Source organism: Aegilops tauschii, chromosome 3, assembly GCF_002575655.3.
Source record: "Aegilops tauschii subsp. strangulata cultivar AL8/78 chromosome 3, Aet v6.0, whole genome shotgun sequence".
NCBI classification, from domain to species: Eukaryota; Viridiplantae; Streptophyta; class Magnoliopsida; order Poales; family Poaceae; genus Aegilops; species Aegilops tauschii.
In genome coordinates, this window is record NC_053037.3 from 18,642,995 (window position 1) to 18,660,095 (window position 17,101).

The window sequence follows — 17,101 nt, forward strand, 5'->3', positions numbered from 1 at the left end:
CAAATGATGTCAGAATGTGTTGGAAATTGATGACGTCGCTTTGAATGGTGCGTACTGAACGCAAAAATAGTCTGGAATTCAATTAAGTTTAAAAAACATGAAGTGCCGGTGTAACAGATGAGTTCTCGTCCGAAGCCCTGATACTCTGAAAGAGATTGTCCAGTTTGTACACGAAGTGCATCCAGTTTTTGCCGTAACCCTCTCTACTCTCTTGCACATGCTATGTGGGTGAAATGATGATACCATGCCAAGTTTCAACATTTTCAGAGTTCATTTTGTAGCGATTTTCAATTTCACGATCATTTAGCTCTGAAAAGAAATCGATAAATGACTGAAAAACATCAAATGATGTGAGAAAGTGTTGAAAATTGATGACGTTGCTTTGAATGGTGCCTACTGAACGCAAAAAAAGTCTGGAGTTGTAATAAGTTTAAAAAATAAAGTGCCGGTGTAATAGATGAGTTTTCGTCCGAAACCGGCCCTGATACTTCGAAAGAGATTGTCCAGTTTGTACACTAAGTGCATCCTGTTTTTGCCGTAACACAAGAAGTCCGGAGTTGTAATAAGTTATTAAAAATAAAAAAGAGGCGCAATGCTCGTTAATTAGCTTCAAGCCTTTCGGAATAGTGTAGACTGTACTGCACATAGCTCCATGCAGTCTACCTTATTCCTCAAGGCTTGAAGCTAAGCAACGTGAAGGTGAGCATTGCGCCTCTTCTTCATCGTCTCTGCACTCACGACTTATAAACCGCTCCTAGTGCCTCTCTCTTCACGAGGTGGGACTAAAAAATAGCTTAGTAAGAAACTCTAGTACCGGTTCGTGCCACGAACCGGTACTAAAGGTGCTCGTGGGGCCACAGCCTCATTAGTACCGGTTCGTGGCACGAACCGGTGCTAAAGGTTCGCCACAAACCGGTACTAAAGAGCTCCTCCCGCCTAGCTGTTGGAACCGGCACTAATGGACACATTAGTGCCGGCTCAAAATCAAACCGGCACTAATGTGCTTCACATTTGACCCTTTTTCTACTAGTGAATATACGCACACCCTACCCCTATGAGTACGTCTGAGATACCGAGCCGACACAATATTTTGAGATTGATGAAGTCAACATACACGCCTCATAGTTGAGGGAATATCTCCTCCTACTGAACAAACTTCGCTGAAAAGCCTGAAATAAATTCAGAAAGATGCGAGCACCAACATGCCAATTGTAGAACTTGAACCCTAACGGTGTGCTGATACCACTATCCTCCTAACTATCCAACTACAAGTTGGTTCATCACATCCACTTTAACTATAATGTATATGCATTGTCCTTCAATGGGCTGGCAAACCGCTGATGTTGGCTGAACCTATGTAGTGCAAATGTTCCAAATAAGGTTAGAGTTCACATGTGGAGGCTGGTATGCAATGGGCTGGCATTGGGTCATGAGCTAAACCATAGATGGATTAAGCCTATGAGGAAAAAAAATGTGAGAATCCTTTCTACTCTTTTACCGGATCACTAAAGGGACTAATCAATACTGAAGATACAACCCGGTTGTTGTCGATCAATGATTCGAGAGGCTTTTTGGGATGCTTGGAAGCATACTCCCTCCGTCCGTGAATAAGTGTACTTTTAGCTTTTGTCCTAGGTCAAAGTTTTAAAACTTTGACCAACTTTATAGGAAAAAGTACTAGCATTTATGACACTAAATTAATATCACCGGTTCTATTTTGAAATGTACTTTCATAATATATCAATTTGATGTCATATATGTTATTACTCTTTTGTATATAGTTGGTCAAAATTTCAAAACTTTGACTTAAGACAAAAGCTAGAAGTACACTTATTCGCGGACGGAGGAAGTAGATTGTATGCACTGGGTGTGGAAGAACTGTCCTTGGCAGGGGCAATATAAGGGACATGTTGGAGAGTGCACAATCATACTTAAAGTTGTGGCAGTACAAGATCTCCTAATTTGGCACTCTTTTCTCGGCATGGCAAAAATGACATCAACGTGCTTCAGCGCTCTCCGGTGTTCTCAAATTTTTGAAAGGCAAGTCCCCAAAGGTCAGCTATGAGATCAATTGTCATCCGTACAACAAGGGATACTAGCTAGCTGACGGTATCTATCCTCTGTAGTCTACATTTGTGAAGGCGATTTCCAATCCCCCAAGTAAGAAGAGTGCTAGATTTGCCAAAGAACAAAGAGTGCTAGTAAGGATGTGAAGCGTGCTTTTCGTGTGCTCCAATATCGTTGGGCTATTATTCGACACCCTGCTATAACATGGAGCGTTGGCATTGTGTTACAAGTGATGACTGCTTGTGTGATCATGCACAACATAATCGTAGAGGATAAGCGTGATGATAGAATTTATGACCAAGGGTGAAAGTATCAGGGTGATTTGGTTGAGCCCGAGGGTCCACTTGGCAACGATTGAATAGTTCCCCCAAGTTTATCATGAAATGCACGATCGAGCAACTCATATTATTCTTTAAAATGTTTTGGTTGAGTATATGTCGACTCACTTAGGAAACCAATAGTTCTCATTTTCTTCCAATTTAATTGCTACAGTTTTAAATTTATTTGGTTGTAAATTATGTGATTTTTATTTATTTGATTGTAAACTATGTGACTCATTTTTTTAACTCTGTGCAATATTTTAAAATATTCCAATAAAAATGGTATGGAATGGACAAAATAATAAATTAATTTAGAAAAAGGACAGGGCGGACCAAATGGATTGCCTCGGTTAGTGCAATATCCAGAAAATGGCCGACAAGAGCTAGATGCTTGACTGTCTATAGTCATCCAACAATAACTCTACACCTACGTGAAGTTACGAACCTGATTCTGCACATACGTGAAGTTACCAAAGTTTTACGTAAACCGAACCGCGAGCACGGGTTTTTCCTCTATTTGAAAGAGGCACGTTCGTTCATTTCGTGAAATCATAACCGTGCCTCTCGCGAAAAAAAAAGAGAAGACACGTTTTTTTTTCGTTTTCGAAAGGCACGGACGTCACTCGTGAAAGCACAACCATGCCTCTCGAAGAAGCAAACCGTGACTCTGACGGAAGGAAAAAAAATATGGAGTGTTGACATTGTGTTATAGGTGATGACTAATTGTGTGATCATGCACAACATAATCGTAGAGGATGGATATAATGATAGAATTTATGAACAAGGGTGGGAGTATCATTGATTTGGTTGAGCCCAAGGGTGCACTTGGCAATGTTTCAACAGTTCCTTCAAGTTCTATCTTCTCATTTTCTTCCAATTTAATTGCTACAATTTTAAATTTATTTGGTTGTAAACTATATGATTTTTATTTATTTGATTGTAAACTATGTGACTTATTTTTTAATCCCATGCAATATTTTATTTATTCCAACAGAAAAAGTATAGAATGGCCATAATAATAAATTAATAAAAAGCGAACAGGGTGGACTAGGAAATGGTGGACAAGGCCATATCCATCTAGCCATCCAAACAAATTAAAAACGAATATTTTCTTGTCCGTTTAGGTCTCGCCGTAAGCCCGGGGGCCCTTTATCTAAGGGAAACGTTTGGGCGCGGTGCGCCGGCCGAAACGTTGTGCGCCGGCCGAAACGTTGCGCCGGTTCGCACGCCATGTTGGCAAACACGCCCGCGCAGTGGCCCCGCATCCCCGCCTCCTTCCCTATGCGCCTTCATCCCCTACCTCCAGCCTATGTGCGCGCATCCTTCCCCTCCCCCGGGCTGCGACTAGGCCACCACGGACTCCATCGCCAGCGGCCAGGCGCTCCCTCGCCGGCCGCCATGGCTGCCTGCTGCCATGGCCAGATCCATCCCCTACCTAGAGCCTTCAAGCGCGCGCATCCCCTCCCCCCCTCCTCCTCCCGGGTAGCGACTGGGCCACCACAAGCTCCGTCGCCGGCGGCCAGGCGCTCCCTCGCCGCCCGCCATGGCTGCCTGCCCGCCATGCCCGGATCCACCCACGTATAGAAGTGTTGCAACCGTCACCTAGAAAAGCTTCAACAACCATTGAAAAAAGCTTCAACCATAGACATAGAAAGCTTCAATGGCACTGCACAAAAAGGGGAAGCTGCAGTCGTAGTTGAATTTTGCTACTACCGGTGAAGCTTTTTGCTACATCCATCAGGCGGAGCTCGGACCTCGCGACGACGACAACGATGTTTTGCTGCAACCGTAGCAGGATTTTGCTACTACGTTGGGGGTTTTCGCTACATCCATGTAAGGCGGAGCTGCGACCTCGTGAAGGCGGCGATGGCGTTTTTGCTGCATCCGTAGTTTGATTTTGCTACTACCGCAGAAGTTTTTTGCTACATTCATTCAAATGGCGTTGATTGACTGGCGGCATAGATTTTTGCTACAACTGGCATAGCATTTTTGCTACAACTAGCGTCACGTTTTGCTACAACACACAACCGGCGTCGCGGTTTTGCTACAACTAGCATCGTTTTTTGCTACAACCGGCATAATGTTTTCCTACATCCATCATGGCCGAGCTGCGACCCGCGACGACGACGACGGCTTTTTGTTACAACTGTCATAGGTATTTGCTACGTCCGGCAACGGGTTTTGTTGCATCCGTTCATTTTTTTAGAATGCAAATGTTTGCTACCTGCAACGGCGAGCTACAACCAGCGACAATGGCGACCTTTCTTTTTTGTTGCAACCGTGTCTCCATTTTGCTACGACCAACAACGAAAAATGCTACAACGGCCAATTATATTTGCTGGAACCAGTCAATCGCCAGCGAGGCGGAGCTGCATCCATGGCGTGCGCAGGCGGGATCCATCCATGGCGAGCGCGGACGGCGAAGCTGCATCCATGGCGAGCGCGGCCAGTGGAGCTGCATCCATGGCGAGCGCGGCCAGAGGAGCTACATCCATGGCGAGCGAGGATCTCTGACGAGCGCGGGCGGCGGAGCTGCATCCATGGCGACCGCTGTTCTTGGGCAAACGCAGAAGGCCGGCGAGGGCGCCCACCGGCGACGAGGGAACGCCGCGGTGGTGCTTCAAGCTCGGCCGTTTTCTCGCGGGGTATGGCGTGGTCTCGGCGGCGCTCGGGGGAGGAGACAACGTTTCTGCGAGAGGAAGAAGGGAGCTGGGCGAATCGTTTTTTACCTAGATCTGACGGTCTCCGCGATTTGATCTGACGGCCCGCGCGCGACCTTCCGAAACGTTGGGCCGGTGCACCGGCGCATATCACTACCCTTTATCTAATGAAACAAAAAAACATAGCCACGAGGCCCGCATAGATCGGCCCATGGTTAGTAGTAGTACTCTTCTTCTTGTCTAGCAAGAAGAAAGGATACAGTCACCGCCGGACCTTGAGACCCTCATAAGGTTCGTCGAAATAATTGGCGAAATGACTTGATCTTTATCTGCGGCGAGGTGCTTTTGGAGGAGGGTAGGCTGGATCCAGACATCCAGCAGGAGATGGGGGCCAAGAAGCCGCAGCTGCAGCCGCAGCCGGCGCCGGAGAAGCCAAAGCCGGACCCGCAGGTGCTAGTGCCGCCCGTCTTCGACTTCCCTCCCTTGGCCGCCCGCACCAGGTCGCCGTCCGTCGACTCCTCTCTTTCTTGAAATATCTTTTTGATTATCAATTAGTACTTCCCCCTCTTGATTCCTATCGCTTGCGACTCCGAGAGGAGGAACACCACCTCACCAACTGATGATGTATGTCGATTTCGTAGCGCAAATCGCAGGGAAATTGGGGATTGAGTGAACTGGGATTTAGTGGGGTCTGCTAGAGATGTTCTAAGCTATACAAACAGTGGGCTGGAGAGAAACTAGATAGAAGTTTTGGCATTTGAAACCATGGGGATTGAGGAAAACTATGGCATTGAGTTTAACCGGCGATTAGCAGTTGAACACCAGTTTAGCTGAAAGTTGAAATTGATAAAGATCTCCTTCTCGCGCTTGGCCCATCTGAGCCGTTCACATCTCCTGCTTCGCTGTGGACTGTCTGATGGTTTCGTTTTAACTGAAGAAGAAAACAAGAGCTGCTGACTGACGAACTGAAAGAATTGACATCCTGACAGTCTGCCTCTCAAGACCTCTTCTCCAGAGTTAGCTTTCATTCAGACATCTGACATGACAATCTACCACTCTTCTGCGGAAGGATTGCCTTTCATTTGCCCAACCTCGATCCAGCTAGTTCAGATGTGCTCTCTCCGTCCCACAATATAAGACGTTTTTGCAAGCTGTTTTAGGTTGCAAAAATATCTTATATTGTGGGGACGGAGGGAGTAGATATATGCATATGTGATAGGTGCCTCCATGCTCCTTGGGTATCTGTGTGCCGGAAGTGATCCTTCTGCAGTTAAGATGCAATATGTCCACTCCTCTCAACATTATATATATCTCTGTTGCTCTTGATTTGTGTATATGCACTCAAGTACCTAATCAATCATGCAGGATGTTGGTCCCGGCATATGAGCTCATGTTCGGGAAGCTCGCGCGACGCAGCCTCTTTGATGACTATTTCCATTCTGGGGGTGTGGACGCGCATATTGTGTTAAAGCAGTTGGGAGATTCTCATGCTGATCTGAATGCCACCGTATCCATCAAGCAAATATATGCGATTGCTGCTTTTTGTTGTATTTGGCTCTGTCCGGTTCATGACCATCTGGTTGTGTTTCAGTAGTATATATATGGTTGCTGTTGAAGCTTGGTGTAAAACGAGTTTCTTAACTTATGTATATACTCTTTTTGTTTTTTCTATATATATGTAGCTGCTCTGTTTCAGGATCGTCTCTTTTCCTGCAAGAGAAGTTGCTTTCCCTGACTTAATTCATTAGATGTCGACAAATGGGGGGGAAGCTCACTTTCGATGGCAGAGGTGCTTATTGCATAGTTTACCATAGCTATATTCCCTAATTCTTTAATGCATGCTTGTGATGACAATTTTTTTTGTAGGGATTTGAACGACCCCCATATATTTGTGGACTTTCTTGTGTCAACTCTGAAACCGTAAGTGATCTCTTGTTAGTCATCTAATTCTGTTATGCAAGGTGCAGAAATTGTACTGATTCAGCCTATAACTTATATTTTCCAGCACAATGCGGCTGTCTTCAAGCGTTTACTATCCGAAGTATGGTATTGGCGCCTTTGGGACGTTCCCTTTGAATATGGCAAACAGGGCTTATTTTTTTTAAATAATACATTTTTTAATTAAATTACAGAAATATTACGCCGAAAATATTATTTCTAAAAATAATACACCGTCGGCCCGCTGCAGGCCGACTGGACCTAATCGGCCCACAGCAGGCCGATCGGCTAGCAGCAGGCCGACTGCAGGCGCGGCTGGCACGCGGCGGCCTCTGGTTGGGCGGGCCACGTCGCGAGGGGGAGGGAGTAGGCTGTCGGCGTGGGTGCGCCCCTGTCGGCCTACCGCGGGCCGATCGGCCAGCTGCTGGCCGACAGGGTGCTGCCACCTCGCGCGGCTGGCCGGCTGCTGCCTTATCCTCCCCTTCCTCCCTTCTTCTTCTCCCCTTCCTCCCTTCTTCTGTTCTTTTCTGTTCTTACCTTCTCCTCTCTCTACACAAAAATGCCACTAATTTATACACCTAAATGAGCAAGTTATTCGCGATTTTGGCACCGTGAATGGATTCAACTCAGTTAGGGCAGCCAAAAGAGGTCTCGATCTACTGATGGGGTAGCTCGTGATGGTCGTGGTGAGCATTTTGGTGGAGGTGGTGGTGGTGAAGTTGGGGCAGTGTGGTGGTGGTGAAGTTGGAGCAGTGTGGTGGAGGTGAAGCTGTTGTTCGTCGTTCTTCGTTGGAGGCGGAGCACCGGCAGTTTGGTGGCCGCCGTTCGTCGTTCTTCGTTCGCACGCACGCTTCAAGGGTATATTTCAGCCCACATTTTATTTTTCGTAGGTGCTCCGGTAGTATTTGTTAATATGTTTCGATGTGAAATAAATTAGGTGTGCGATTATTGTTATTTGCCCCGGTAGTATACGTAAATATATTTAGATGTCAACTAATTAGTTGTGTAAAAATGTGTAGTTGCTCCGGTAATAATCCGTACTATATGTGGATGTCAAGTATTTAGGAGTGTCAGTATTTGTAGTAGTTCCAAAAAAAGTCCGTAATATAGGCAGTCCAGTCAAATATATTAATCTGTCAATATTTGTAGTTGCTACGGCAAATATTCGTAATATACTTGTAGGTGTGTGAATTGTATTAGTTGCTCCGTTAATATTCTGTAATATATAGCTAGGTAATATATAGACATGTCTAATATTTGTTAGTGGGGATATTAAGTTGTTGCTTAATACTTGTATTTCGTTGTTGAAAAAAAAATAGGTGAGTCGAGATGTCCGATGTAGTGAAGTTCAGATTTTACTACGGTCCTGGTACTGTCCAAACAACTGAGTTGGGAGCAGATCTGAGTGAATTTACTCACATAGAGGTGCCAATGAGCGCACCACAAACATGGTCTGTCAGTAAGTTGAAAGAATGGATTGCGGCAAGTTTAGGTCTTGATACTGAAACACACACCGTCGGTGTTCATGCATTGTGGACACGGTCAAGTTCAAAAATTTACTTTTATTTGAGGCCAATAGAGGGAGACTCCGATTGGGTGCGGTGGTTACAAGGTTGTGAACGAAGGGGATGCAATCCTGTTGCTTTAGTGCTTCCCGTCGTGAAGGAGGTCACTGCACATGAAGGCGAGGGTGGCTACGAAGGACAGAGCAGTCAGGTAGAAGGAGGAAATGCTTATGATACGAACAAGGACAGAGCAGTCAGGTAGAAGGAGGAAATGCTTATGGTTATGAACCAGGGCAGAGTAGTCAGGTAGAAGGAGGAAATGCCGATGGTGATTACAATGGCGAGGTGGACGCTGACGAGGTAGATGGGCACATGCAGAACCAGATGGAAGAAGAAGACACCGATGTTGAAAGGGGTCATGCCGATGATTCTGACGAGTCAGATGAAGAAGAAAATGCAGAGGAGGTCCCGAATCCTGCATGGTGGAATCATGACTTATCATCTGCAATGACCGTGAATGATGGACATGATTCAGCCTGGCAATATCACCAAAACAATATTGCGACGGGTGCTATGTATCCGAACAAGCTAGCCCTGAAGGATGCAATAATTAATTGGGCAATGTCCACGCAAAGGTTTTCACAGCTCAGGTGTCCAGTCAGAAATTCCTGACAATGGTATGCAAGAACGCAGATTGTCCCGCCAGGGTGCACGGCTTTCTCCCTAAGTATGGCACAAGTTGGGTGATAAGTGACTTAGTTAATCACACTTGTCTTATTCCCTGCACCCCTCAAGATCATGCCAACCTTTCATCCACGCTTATTACTTGATTGTTTTACGATGAGATAGTGCAGGGCAAAGCTATGGAAGTGAAGGCAGTCCAGACAAAAGTCTTCGCCAGGTTCAAGTACAGAATTTCTTATGGCAAGGCTTGGAGGGCTAAGCATGCGGCGCTTGAGAGGAGATTTGGTTCTTATTTTGATGCATATGACTCTGTTGTCCACCTCCTCCACACCCTGCAGTAGCGGAATCCAGGCACCTATATTGATATCCAAGACATGTTCATGCCAGAGTTCCCAACTGTGAGGGTGTTGCATTGTCTCTTCTTCTCTTTCGGTGTATGCATTGAAGCTTTCAGGCATTGCCGATCGGTGATATGTGTTGACGGTACTTTTCTCACAGGCAAGTACAAGGGTCAGATCCTGACAGCCATAGGTCAAGACGGCCAAAATCAAGTCGTCCCACTGGCATTTGCTTTTGTGGAGAGTGAGAACATTGAAAGTTGGACATGGTTCTTCAGGCAGTTGAAAATATCAGTTGTGAAGGAGAAGCCCAATGTGTGCATCCTTCATGACAGGCATGCAGGTATACTCAGTGCGATAAGGACACTGACAAACCCAGGCCCTGAGGAACAAGTTCCATGGCAGGACTTGCAGAGCCGTTGGTGCATGCGCCATCTGGGGGCTAATTTCTTCTCGCAGTTTAGAAATAAGAACCTGATGAATCTGTTCAAAAAACTCTGCAAGCAGAACCAGTTATGGAAGTACAATTTGATACGCGACAGACTTAATGTGTGCACGCAGAGACACGTGAGGGACAGGAAAGTTGCAAGAGATGCAGCGGTGAGGGCACATGTTGAAGCAGTAGCTGCACAGTTGGCAACAGGAACAGCGGCCGTGGAGGAGGAGCCTGTTGGGCTATGTGACCTGTCAGGCTTTGACCCACCTGGTACTAGGAGAAGGCTCGGGAGGTCGATTAAAACCTTTGAGCAGTGGATAGAGCATGAGCCTCTAGAGAGGTGGTCTTTGCTATATGACACACATGGAGCAAGGTACGGTGTCATGACAACGAACCTCGCGGAAACATACAATTTTGTCCTCAGAGGAAACCGGGCATTGCCACTTACAGCCATCGTTGAGAGTATTTTCTATGGCACCGCCAAGTATTTCAGAGACAGACGTCAAAAAGCAGAGCAGCATATCTTGAACAACCCAAATACACGGTACTGTGAAAGAGTCACGAAGTACATGGACAACAAGATGCAAAAAGCTAGGTCACACACTGTAGTCGCCATCGGTAATCAAGAAAGAAGGTTTGAGGTCCGCTTAGCCAACAATAAATTCAGATGTGCAAATGAGTTGAGGACGCATGAGGTGAAAATTGGCAATGAAGCCTGGCCAACGTGTGAGTGCACATGCAATAAACCGAAATTGCTTCACCTACCTTGCTCACATGTACTTGCTGCTTGCGGGCAGCTTGGAATGGACGCAATATTGTTTGTGTCTCCATTTTTTCTGAAAGAGTCTGTCCTCAATACCTGGATAGGTGAGCTGATGGGTTTTCGATCAATGGGTAATTTCAACAGCGTCAACCCCGCTGAAAGGCGTTACATTCCAAACCCAGAGCATATGCGTACAAGTAGAGGCAGACGGCAGTGTCAGCGCATCCGAAATGATATGGATGAATCTGAAGCAGGAGGTCCGACTAGGCAATGCATTCTATGCAATGAATTTGGCCATAGGGACACTAATTGTCCCACTTTCGTCACTGGGCGTGGACGAGGCAACCGGGGAAGAAGCGGAGGTAGAGGCAGTAGAGGAGTAAGAGCAAGAGGAAGAAGCTAAGCTAGCAGTAGTATGTTCTGAATTTGTATTAAGTGTGGCACTATGTTCTGAATTTGTATTAAGTGTGGCACTATGTTCTGAATTTGTATTAAGTGTGGCACTATGTTCTGAATTTTTATTAAGTGTGGCACTATGTTCTGAATTTGTAATAAGTGTGACACTATGTTCTGAATTATTATTAAGTGTGACACTATGTTCAGAATTTTGTATGTGCAGGAATGTCGGGATTGTGGTTGCTGAATGGGGACATTTATAGGGGTCATCGTGCTGCGATATGGTATGAGCACAAGCGTGAGCCTCTGGTCACTCGCACTCCTAAGGAAAACTGGAAGATACACTCAGGATGGCTTCAGCGGTATGTGTTTTATTAATTTGCACACTGACATGCATATTAATGGTTGAGATGGGAGACAGTAACTGAAAAGTTCTCTGATGAAGGTTGAAATGGGCCGGCCTTTTACCTTTCGCGCGTCTGGTTGAGTCTATCCCGGGTGAGAAACGCCTCGCCATCGATGGGTCTTTGCTGAGCTGCTTAGTGGACCGTTGGAGGCCAGAGTCCCACACGTTTCACTTCAGATGGGGAGAGATGGCTCCTACTCTGGAGGATGTGTCACTTTTGCTCGGACTACCGTTGGCAGGTCATGTCGTAGGACCGTTGGACGCACCGGCTGGTTGGGAGCGAGCTCTTACACAACGTTTTCATGGTGTTTTTCCGGATGCTCCGGATCCGGTATGGGAGCATCACGGACCTAAGTATGAGTGGTTGCCAAATTTCCGGGTAATTTCCCCTACCTATTATCTTCAAGTTATCGTGCATACAGTTTTACAGAAAATAATTGCGGCTTACTAAAACTTTCTCTTCGCTTAATGCATATCCAGAACTTCCGGGCGCCGTTGACTGCGGAACAGATCACTCGGAGCCTGGAGGCCTACTTACTGTGGCTTTTCGGCAAGGTGATGTTCACGGAGAACCATGTCACCACTATTAGCGCCCTCTACATCCCTATGGCACTCGAGATAGCGAGCGCTCAGACGGCGGATCAGATCAGACAGAGGAGTTGGGGTTCGGCGGTCTTAGCGGCTACATACCGAGGTATGTGCAACGGTTGCCAGCTTACATCGAGAAAGCCAGCCCTTCTTGGATGCCCTCTATTCCTACAGCTGTGGTCGTGGGAGAGGTTCTCTATAAGGCGACCAGATGTACGTGTTCATGAGCCTATAGACGCCATGTTTGATGTTGACGGCATCGACATGTCTACTTTCGGTCTGTGTTGGACACGTCGCGAGGTATGGCGCACCGTGTTGTAGTTTAATGCAACTTTTTTCTGCACAAGAGATAGTTTGATGCTAGCGGCTACTAACTTTTCTTCTCTGCAGAGACGCTTTGCTAGTGATCAGACCAGGAAGGCATACACAGCATTGAACGAGCAGCTCGATGCGTACACCGGGGTCATCTGGCAGCCCTACACGGAAGCAGCCATACAAGCGAGATACCCTGGTGGTATGTCTGTGCTATGCACAAGGGACCGAGATTACTGGATGACAAAATCTAAGATCATCTTGGATGTCTTCGTCGAGGAGATGGCACAACAGAGGGTTATGAGGCAATTTGGTCTTCTGCAGTTGGAGCTACCTCCCCCTATAGAGAACCCGGTGCCAGCACACATCCACAGGTATTAACTAGTTTTTTAATGTTGCATTATCTTTCATAGTACTCCATTCGAAGCTTTAGGTAATTGTTGAACACACACCACAATTTTAGGACGACAAGGAAGGGCATGACCAGGACTACTGCTGACTGGCTAGTCAGACTAGAGCCGTATGTTATAGAATGGGAGACAGCAAACACAAATCTATGGCACGAGAATCACAATTTCGATCTCGATGAATTCAATCTCTATTTGCGGCGCTACATGACCGGAACACGGTTACGCATTGTTGAGTACTCCCACCCAGAGGAGATACCGGATCCTACTCCGTCGGATATGTACCCGAGCTATGATACTTCGGGCTCTAGGCAGTACGCGGTAAGATATATTTTCTTTACGTAATGTTGTCACATACTTTGACGTGCAAGAGACAGACATTATTAATCGTCATGGAAATTTGCAGGCTACCTTGACACGCGAACTCTACGACGACGTGACCACCTTTGGACGATCACTATTGTCTGGACCTCTTTTCAGCATCGTCCAGTGCTACAACCCTTCTTCGAAAGAATTCAGAATAAGATACGGACTGTGTACGAGGCTATCACGTGCACCCGGAGAACCGATGTTGTTCAGCACCAGCAGGAGCAGCCGCGTCACTCCATGCACCGACATCAACCACGTCCACGTCTAGCACATCAGCCGACAACCAGGCCACCCCGTCCTGACCAACCTGGCAGTTCTACGTGGCACCCGCAGCACTATGGTCCCACGTCGAGCTTCGTGTTTTCTCCACAGCCACAGCAACACGGTCCCTCGCCGAGCTTCGTGTTATCTCCACAGCCACAGTAGCACGGTCCCTCGTCCAGTTTCGTGTTTGAGCCAGAGCAGACGTCACAGCCAGCAGGTATGTGTCTTCATATTTATTGTTTTCAATATTAATTGACGCGACCTCATTCTTCATGATGAAACGTTCCATCGCGTAGGAGTCTATGGATATCAGGCGTCTATGTCGGCATCACATGATACGTGGGGGAGTGATCAACATCCCGAGGAGAACATACAGACTCAGATGTCGCAGCACACCCAGTGGATGAACATGTTTTCGACTCCTCCACCAGGCCCCATATAGGATACACAGCATAACCAGGGAGAGTCTGAGATTCCTCCTCGTCACATTAGGGCACCCGACAGGTTGGGATGGTCGCCGCTTCCAGATCCGCGTCCCCGCCAGGCCATACGTCGTCACTGACGCTTCTATCTATCAGTAGAGACATTACCATCTATTTTTGTGTGAGACTTATGTCTATTCTATGTATGAGACAAATGACTATGTACTTATGTACGAGACATATGTCTGCTCTATTTTAGTACTCTGTTATCCGAACTACAAGATCATATTTAGATAGAACATAATATTCATACAACGAGACATTACAAACAACTAGATAGAACTACATCTAAATTAAATGGTACGTAACTGAACTCACAACATACAGCATAAAAACTACATGAAGTCATCATCGTCATCCTCGATCGATGCAGAACTCTTGCCCTTCGATGATGAAGAATTCTTGCCCTTCGACGATGCAGAAACCTTGCCCTTCGATGATGAAGAACCCTTTCCCGCCATATGTTCGCGCCAACTATTTCCCGCCACCCGTTTCCCGCCACCCGTTTCCCGCCACCCATTTCCCGCCACCCCTTCCCGCCATACCGCAGTCGTTCTTTCCCGCCATTTTCTCCTCTCTACCTATAAAACCCCCTTCAGACGGAGGTGGATAAGCATTGCAGTGTGGTGGTGGTGAAGTTGGGGCAGTGTGGTGGAGGTGAAGCTGTTGTTCGTCGTTCTTCGTTGGAGGCGGAGCACCGACAGTTTGGTGGCCGCCGTTCGTCGTTCTTCGTTCGCACACACGCTTCAAAGGTATATTTCAGCCCACATTTTATTTTTCGTAGGTGCTCCGGTAGTATTTGTTAATATGTTTCGATGTGAAATAAATTAGGTGTGCGATTATTGTTATTTGCCCCGGTAGTATACGTAAATATATTTAGATGTCAACTAATTAGTTGTGTAAAAATGTGTAGTTGCTCCGGTAATAATCCGTACTATATGTGGATGTCAAGTATTTAGGAGTGTCAGTATATGTAGTAGTCCAGAAAAAAGGTCCGTATTATAGGCAGTCCAGTCAAATATATTAATCTATCAATATTTGTAGTTGCTACGGCAAATATTCGTAATATACTTGTAGGTGGGTGAATTGTATTAGTTGCTCCGTTAATATTCTGTAATATATAGCTAGGTAATATATAGACATGTCTAATATTTGTTAGTGGGGATATTAAGGGGTAGGTTAGGTACTCAATGCGATTTGTGTGTTGCAGATGGCTAAGGGTACTCAGTGGGTGCTTAGCCCTATTGTTCATGTCCAAGGCTTTTCTCCAAGTGTTGTGCAAGTTAGTGAAGTGGACCTCACTTTTGATTGGTTGAAGACTAAATTCATGTTGAAGCAAGGGTTGAAGGAAGACGATTTTGTGTACTACGTCAGCAGGAAGCAGTCAGATGGCCCTGGGGAAAGAAAATTGATTGACATAACTGATGATGGCAAGATTCAAGAAATGCTGAGCGAATGGGAATGGAAAAGGGTTGTTGAGTTGCATTGCTACAGGAAACCGAGTTATATGTGATGAATTTGTCATTCGAGATCCGCCTCTCCGCCAGGCCAGACGTCGTCACTGACGCTTCTATCTATCAGTAGAGACATTACCATCTATTTCTATGTGAGACTTATGTCTATTCAATGTATGAGACAAATGACTATGTACTTATGTACGAGACATATGCCTACTCTATTTTAGTACTCTGTTATCCGAACTACAATATCATATTTAGATAGAACATAATATTCATACAACGAGACATTACAAACAACTAGATAGAACTACATCTAAATTAAATGGTACGTAACTGAACTCACAACATACAGCATAAAAACTACATGAAGTCATCATCGTCATCCTCGATCGATGCAGAACTCTTGCCCTTCGACGATGAAGAACTCTTGCCCTTCGACGATGTAGAAACCTTGCCCTTCGATGATGAAGAACTCTTGCCCTTCGATGATGCAGAACCCGGAAGCGGCGGCATGAAGATATCATCTTCGTCCTCGCTCTCCTCAGTCCATAAACATGGATTATTTGCTGCAATCCTTCTGAAAGTTTCACTCTTCGGCACCACTACCTTCTTCCACCTGTCATGCAACCTAAGAAGTTCTTTACGTACCTCCTCATAGGTCCTTTCAGGCCACCCAGACCTACGTAATTGGTGAGCCAACTCATTCATTATGGTGTCACTACCGGTGAGTTCGTCCCATGGAACTATCCTATTATCCATCCTGAAATTGGTAGCTAGCCTCAGAAGAGTCCTGCTCATCCCAGGGTGAAAACTACGATCGAAAGGATAATGGGACATCTCAACTACACTACACTGCAATGCTTATCCACCTCCGTCTGAAGGGGGTTTTATAGGTAGAGAGGAGAAAATGGCGGGAAAGATCGACTGCGGTATGGCGGGAAAGGGTTGGCGGGAAATGGGTGGCGGGAAACGGGTGGCGGGAAATAGTTGGCGCGAACATATGGCGGGAAAGGGTTGTGCGGAATACGTCATAGTTTTACAAAAAAAATCAGGGATCATTCGGAAAAAAATGGTGGCATGCACCAGTCGGCCCACAACAGGCCAACTGAGCCTAGTCGGCCCACTGCGGGCCTATCGGCCAACTGCAGGCCGACTGGACCCTGTCGGCCAACTGCAGGCCGACTGGACTTGATCTGGTGGCCGACAGCCCAATCGGCCAGCAGCAAGCAGATGGGCCACCAGTCGGCCTGCTGTGGGCTGACTAGGCTCAGTCGGCCTGCAGCGGGCCGACGGTGTATTATTTTTGAAAATTATTTTTTCAGCGTAATATTTCTGTAATTTAATAAAAAATGTATTATTTAAAAAAAATTAGCGCAAACAGGTCGGTTGTATATCTTGACTGTGGCTGTCAATCATCCATTTAGTTGTACATAGCTTCCCACTAACATCTTCATGAGAGAGTTCCATGACCAAGTACAAGACATTTCCATTACCAAGTAAAAGATGTTCTCTTTCTTGATTTGGAAATATGATTAGTAACATGGTGAATTTTATTCTTCTGTTTTGCAGAGCATGCTCAGAAGATTATGGTGTCATGGGTTTACGATATGGTTCAGAGAATCTATCAATTGGGGCCTCCTTCGTCCCATTTCCTTGTATGTTATTACTTATAGTTCTAGTTGGAGTATTGAATTATAATTACAGAG

General features: G+C 46.0%; 2 protein-coding genes across 3 annotated transcripts; both read left to right on the forward strand.

Annotated features, from left to right (window-relative positions):
- The first annotated feature begins 5,309 nt into the window (after window positions 1-5,309).
- On the forward strand, window positions 5,310-11,886 carry LOC109739033 (uncharacterized). 2 transcript variants are annotated; one of them, XR_012204075.1, is made up of 7 exons: window positions 5,310-5,547; window positions 6,413-6,554; window positions 6,796-6,836; window positions 6,914-6,967; window positions 7,053-7,843; window positions 11,331-11,469; window positions 11,553-11,886. XR_012204075.1 is itself a non-coding variant. In XM_040402084.3 (5 exons), exons 1-5 carry the CDS (start codon window positions 5,432-5,434, stop codon window positions 7,150-7,152), a joined length of 453 nt encoding a protein of 150 aa, XP_040258018.2. In that variant the 5' UTR covers window positions 5,310-5,431; the 3' UTR covers window positions 7,153-8,255. The 2 variants fall into 2 exon arrangements, 1 of the variants encoding a protein (XP_040258018.2); XM_040402084.3 differs by lacking the exons at window positions 11,331-11,469; window positions 11,553-11,886 and having other exon boundaries at window positions 7,053-8,255.
- On the forward strand, window positions 10,839-14,362 carry LOC120976367 (serine/threonine-protein phosphatase 7 long form homolog). The gene is made up of 7 exons (XM_073511470.1): window positions 10,839-10,968; window positions 11,331-11,416; window positions 11,994-12,401; window positions 12,492-12,787; window positions 12,877-13,141; window positions 13,227-13,670; window positions 13,750-14,362. Exons 1-6 carry the CDS (start codon window positions 10,839-10,841, stop codon window positions 13,455-13,457), a joined length of 1,416 nt encoding a protein of 471 aa, XP_073367571.1. The 3' UTR covers window positions 13,458-13,670; window positions 13,750-14,362.
- Window positions 14,363-17,101: the final 2,739 nt, after the last annotated feature.